General features: G+C 26.6%; 1 protein-coding gene across 1 annotated transcript; it reads left to right on the top strand.

The window, feature by feature from the left end:
• Positions 1-5,035: 5,035 nt before the first annotated feature.
• Positions 5,036-5,968, top strand: LOC123295810. The gene is made up of 3 exons (XM_044877270.1): positions 5,036-5,104; positions 5,205-5,353; positions 5,580-5,968. Exons 2-3 carry the CDS (start codon positions 5,210-5,212, stop codon positions 5,721-5,723), a joined length of 288 nt encoding a protein of 95 aa, XP_044733205.1. The 5' UTR covers positions 5,036-5,104; positions 5,205-5,209; the 3' UTR covers positions 5,724-5,968.
• The last annotated feature ends 270 nt before the right edge of the window (positions 5,969-6,238 follow it).

The following is a 6,238-nucleotide window of genomic DNA, read 5'->3' as shown; positions in this document are numbered from 1 at the left end:
AAACTTTTGTTCTATCTCTAACGGTTTACAAGACCCAATTGATCTATCTCATTTACGTACTTGACCTCAATTTTTACATCCTAAGCTCGCTATAAAAATTTCATCTTCAAATCTCTTTTCGTTTTTGAGAGACAGACAGACGGGCAACCGGAAATTGACTAATGAAGTGATTTTATGATCATCTATACCAAAATTTTGTTCGTAGCATCGATATTTTTAAGCGTTACAAACTTGGGACTAAACTTAGTATACCTTGATATATATTACATTTATACATGGTATAAATACACATATAGGTACCTATTGTGATGTTATGATGTTTAAAAACAGGTAATCATAATTACTATTATTAAAATAATTATGATTAATTTTAACGTTAAATACAAGGTCGTAGTCATCAGTAATAACAATGGGGAGATCGTTTAATTTTGTAACGTATTCGAAAAAAACAAAATCGTGATTTCGAATTATAAACACGCTTTTATTAGCTTGGTATATATCTATGTAACGGAATCTTTAAACGTGATTCCATCCACTTTAAATCGTCGGATTGAATTGAAATTTCAGTCTTAAGAAATTTAGTAAATAGAAAAATGGTGATGGTGCAAGTAAGACATTTATTTTTAAAATATGTGTGGATGATTTTCAGTCTAAATATAGTTTTAAATAGCTAGCTGACCTAAAAAGTAGAAAATAAATAATATTTTTTTAAAAACTAAACAACTAGCTAAACTTGATTTTGTAACTAGTTGAACAATAAGTAGAAAATAATTTCAAAAAGAAAATAGAGTTAGTCATGAAAAAAATAGAGTTAAAAAATCATTTTATCTATGAAAAACAGAGGAGAATATCTATGAATAACAGAGTGAGATCGAGTTCGTAAATGAGCAACATAGATCAATTAGGTCTTGGGTCCGTTGGACTCATCATGTAAACCGTTAGAAATAGAACAAAAGTTTAAATGTAAAGAATGTTTCTTATAAAAAAATAAACATCTTTTACTTGAAATATTTTTTTGTAAACCTCACTATTTACACACGAGGATTAATAATATGTATTAATATGGGAATATCAGTTATGAATGTGTGGCTATCTAAGAGTGGATATCTTTCTGCACTTAAGTGACGCCAAAAAACAAACGATTGCACTGTTTAAACATGGTATTTCAACAATTAACTCAGTCAATTATTTATTTTTATTATCGCTTTACAATGTATTTAGTTATTTGGTTTGAATAGGAAATTTTTTGTGGCTGTATTTCATTACTACTGTCCTTGGCCTTAAAGTAATTTCTGACTTAAAATTATTATGTAGAACCTAAATTATTTATTACAATACTAAAATATGCTAGCATTTAAATGTATCTAATAATATTGACTAACATTTAGTAGCAAGCAATAACAACCATAGATGCTAAAATTGTTTAAATTGTTATAGAAAAACAAAATAATACACGGAACTAAAGATAATAAAAATGAAACTTGTAAAAGCTGTTTATTTTGTAAAGTAAAACAATAATAACATTGAAATAATAAAATATCAGATAAACATGAATTGGACGCGATAAGAGTTCAGTAGAGTAATTATGCATTTCTATAAAAGTACATAATATTATCTCATGGAACTATATTTATGAATTTAAAAAGATTAATCAAAAGAAAGCTGAAAATGGGAAAATTGTTCTTCCCGTCGCTTCCACCGTAGCTGTTCTTATAGCTTTTCCATAATATATGTAAATTACATGTATACGTGACTAAGGGAAAAATTATTTTCAAATGAAATATATATCAGCTTACTTCATCATGTTTTATTTATTAACCAATCAAATCATACAAACAAAGTAAACTTTTGAACACATTATATAATGTTTGGTGGGATATGATAAACTAAAAAAAGTTTACATCTCTAGAGTAACATAAGTTACTGTAGAGATGTTAGAGTTTTTTAAAGAAACTTTTTCATAGAGAATTTTACGTTCTTTTTACACATCTTTTTCTACATTTTTTTTAAAAAATAGTTTTGGAGATAAGTGCATAGCAAAAATCAAATCAAAATTTTTCTAAGCTATAAAGGTCCAATATTTTTATGTTGGGATGTAAAGATGTACCAAAAATTTTTTTTGTAGGATTCTCATCAAACAATTATTTATACAACATCTTTTAAGGTCCAACCGGAAGTATAGACCAAACAAATTTCTCTTTTTTCAAAACTTTGATGTTCCTCTTGAGGCCAACGTTAGAAAGCTATTAGGAAATCTTTTTTGAAGTTATACTTCTTTTGGCGCGTTTGGATGAGAGTGAATTTGTGAGCTGCGCGCGCACGAACGACATGATGAAGTTAGCCACAGAATTGAAATAATAAAAAAATATATCAACACTGAATATAGTTACAGTACAGTGTATAGTTACAGTGTTTTCAAATATTAGAGGTTAATTTTGTAAGTATAATATATAGATATATTTCTAAAGAACTTATTATTTTTCTAACAAATAATCAAATAATAATAAAATTTAATTATTTATTATTTATTATTTATTACTTTAGATAATAATATTTTATCATTTTGTGAATCGAATCGAATAATTTTAATCATCTCTTTTTAATTTATATTACAGATTACTTGACAAATCTTTAACAAAATCTTTTTGATTGATTTTAATATTTATTGTTGATTACTACTGCATTTGAGTTATTTTAAATTTTTTTCATACGCCAAAGAAGTATAACTTCTAACGCGTGTACATAAGTACACACACTCTTTTTTTAAAATGTATTTCATTCGATATGTTTTTAAAGCCCAAAGTTTTAAATTCATCTTCAATTTCGGTTCTTTAAGAAAGTTGGAATATGGAAATTCAACTGAAGTTTGGAGCAGTGATTGTGTTGTGTTTTCACAATATTTTTTTTTATTTAAAAAAAAAAGGGAAAAAAAAATTTGGTTTGGAATCCTAAAATATATATGTTTTAGGTAGATTTAAAATCAATGATATATTGTACCTACAATCGTGTATTGGGGTCTACAAACGTATCTCTACTTTCAAGCAGTTTCTTCAACTTATCGTTCATCACCATCATATTAGGTTTACTCTCTTCTCAGAATAACCAGGTCACCACCAACAGTTGTGATCTTGTTTGGTCACTTATATTAAAGAGTAATAATGCATATGAATTGTATATTTTTATTTTTATTATCAAGCTATGTCCACCTCCACACCCTTATAAAAGGTGAGATATTGAAAAGGTTTAATTTAATCTACTTTGTCTAATAATGTCTAATATGAATTTTTGAATCAATTTCAATTGAGATAGAGCTAGAACTACAAACCATTGCAATCCTCCCCGTCGATATATTGTATAAGTTTATATTTTCAAGAGAAATATGACTAATAAGTGAAATTAACAAAATTTAAAACCCTCGGCAAATGTCTTGGATGCGAAACTCCACCCCATACTTGAAATATAACTAAAAACACTACCATGTTCTTAACAGCATTCTCCAAACTGAACCGATTTTGAGAATTATGGCCTATTTTTGTTGTTTGGTCGGGTATGGAACTTAAAAAGAGCGGGCATGATGTAATTTATATACGTATTGAAGAATAAAGTTGTTCTACGAATTGAGTCGAAGTATATCAGTGAGGAATATATAATTTAATTAGAAAATTTTATCTACAGATTAAAAATAATCGCTCAAAAATATGTACAAGTGTGTACTTAGTTGTACACAAATATATAGATACATAATAATAATAACTACTGAGAATCATTAAAATATTGAAAATTACCTAATTCTACCGTTTGATTTTAGTGGTTTTTAATTTTTGGGCTTAAAATTATTATTTATAAACAATTATTAAAGTTTTCCAAAGTTTCGGAATGAGTACCTTCGCGGAAACAAACTCCTTACAAAATTGCAAAAAAAAAAAATTTTTTTATCTCCAATTTCGATAAAACTTAGTATATAAGATAATTTTGACCCAAAAAGTACAAAAATCGGGTGAATTTGTTGACTGGTCGAATAGTTTTTGAGATACGGACTAAAATCGATCCAAATATTGCAATATCTCAGAAACTCTGCATCCAATCATTAAATTAACCTGATTTTTATACTTTTTGGACCAAAATTACCCCATCCACCAAGTTTCATCAAATTCCAAAATAAAAATTTCATTTGCGATTTTCTCGATTTTTTCAAAGGGTACCCCTTAAAAAAATTGCAAAAAAATGATAATTTTTTTAAATCTTTAATTTCGATAAAACTCATTATATAAGGTAATTTTGACCCAAAAAATACAAAAATCGGGTGCATTTGATGACTGGTCCAATAGTTTTTAAACTCTACCCACCCGCTTATAATATATAACTTGTGACCTAACTTATGACCTATGTTGCTCATTTACGAACTAAAAGTAACTTTTTACGTCCTGACAACGTTATAAAAATTTCTACTTGATATCTCATTTCGTTTTAGAGTTTGTAACGCTTGTTTGATTAAGCGTTACAAACTTGGGACTTAATTTAATATACTCTGCCATATTTCATCTATAGTGTATAGAAATGAACACGGAAACGGATAAAATGAAATTATGGATGAAAGTTATTCGAAAAAAAAACATAAAAAATTAAAGAAATTGGTATTTAATCACGATATAATATTTTATTATGGCTAAAAACAATTGTTTAAAAAATTTAAAGCATTTTCTCAAGGTAAATTTTACAGATAATTTATAAAATAAATGTATTAAAAAATGTATTTTTTTTTTGTAAATTACACAATTATAATCACATAAATAAATAAAATCTTCAATACTCTACAAACTCTCTAATAAAACTAAAACATGAACAAAACAAAATAATAAAAAAAAAAAGACGCGGCCGAATTAAGAGGTGGTAATGATTCAAATATGATTATAATATGAAGAATCTCTAATAAGTGAGAGTAAAAATATGCTCATAAAAAATAAAAAAAAACATTAAAATGTTGTAAGAAGGGACAGAAATTATTTATTTCTGGGGGCTCAAGTTATATAAAGTCTACACCGATTCATTTAATCTTTGATATTACATTCAGTATTCGATCGAGCACCTGAATATTTTAAATCAGGTGAGTTGTGTTTTTGAGATCAAAAATAATAATTAGTTCCTGAAAATATTAGTTGTGTTAATTTGAAGAAAAAGTGAAATTTGGATTTTAACTGTTTTAGGCAAAATGAAATTGGCAGTATTGGTATTACTTGGAATTGTTGCTGTCAGTTTAGCACGACCACAAAAAGATGGGGCTGTATATAGTAAAGAAGCAATTCGTCAAGCACAAAACACATATTTAATTCCAAAAGATGCAGAAATCCAAAAGGTTGGTTTAAAATATTTTTTGTTAACTACCTAAATTGTTATATAACAAGTTTACCACAAATTAAAATTACCACAAAACTAAATTATAAATTACATAAAAATATAGTTAAATATTATTATTGCTACAATAAAAAAAAATTATTACTATAATTTAAAAATTTATTTCATTTTAATTGTAATGTTACAAAATTTAATTTTTTATATTTATCTTCATTATTTTTGTTTAGGTACAAGAAGGAATTGAATTAGCTGCATATGAACAAATACCTGGAAATCAAAAAATCAACTTATTCGAAATTTTAGGTGATCAAGTACCTTCAGAAGTAATCAACAATCTCCAAGGACAAATTGATAAAATAGGTCAAAATTAATTCTTCTCCTAAACTGTCTAATTTTCATTTTTATTTTTTTTTTCTATCTCTGCAAATCGTAGTACTTTCGAAACTTGTTATTTTCATTTCGTCTTTAACTTTTTATTTACATTTCTCTTCTATTTCTTATTTATATTTTTCTCTTCATATTCTTATCTGGATTTTCTATTTGTCTTCATTTGATTTCACCTCACGTATTGTTGCCTGTTTATTCTTCCACTTATAGTGCCAATTTTTGATCTTAAACATGTAACAAATTTATTTTTATTTTTTTAAATTGTAAATATTTTTTTAAAATAAATATTTAAAATCAAATTGTGACAGTTTTATTATTTTAAAAATAAGGTCTAGCATATATACGGGAAAATAGATTCGATCTCGTAACCCCAATCGCGGGGGAAATGTAAATCGCCAAAGTAGAAATAATTCTGAGGAATCTTTTTTGACAAGGATGTTTAGCGAAACACGAACGGATGAGCACCGATGGCCTTCCTGAGACTTTTATCACCAAATTT

This window comes from Chrysoperla carnea, chromosome 3 (genome assembly GCF_905475395.1).
Source record: "Chrysoperla carnea chromosome 3, inChrCarn1.1, whole genome shotgun sequence".
NCBI classification, from domain to species: Eukaryota; Metazoa; Arthropoda; class Insecta; order Neuroptera; family Chrysopidae; genus Chrysoperla; species Chrysoperla carnea.
The sequence above is the reverse complement of the archived record's forward strand: the minus strand, read 5'-3'. Positions and strand labels throughout refer to the sequence as shown.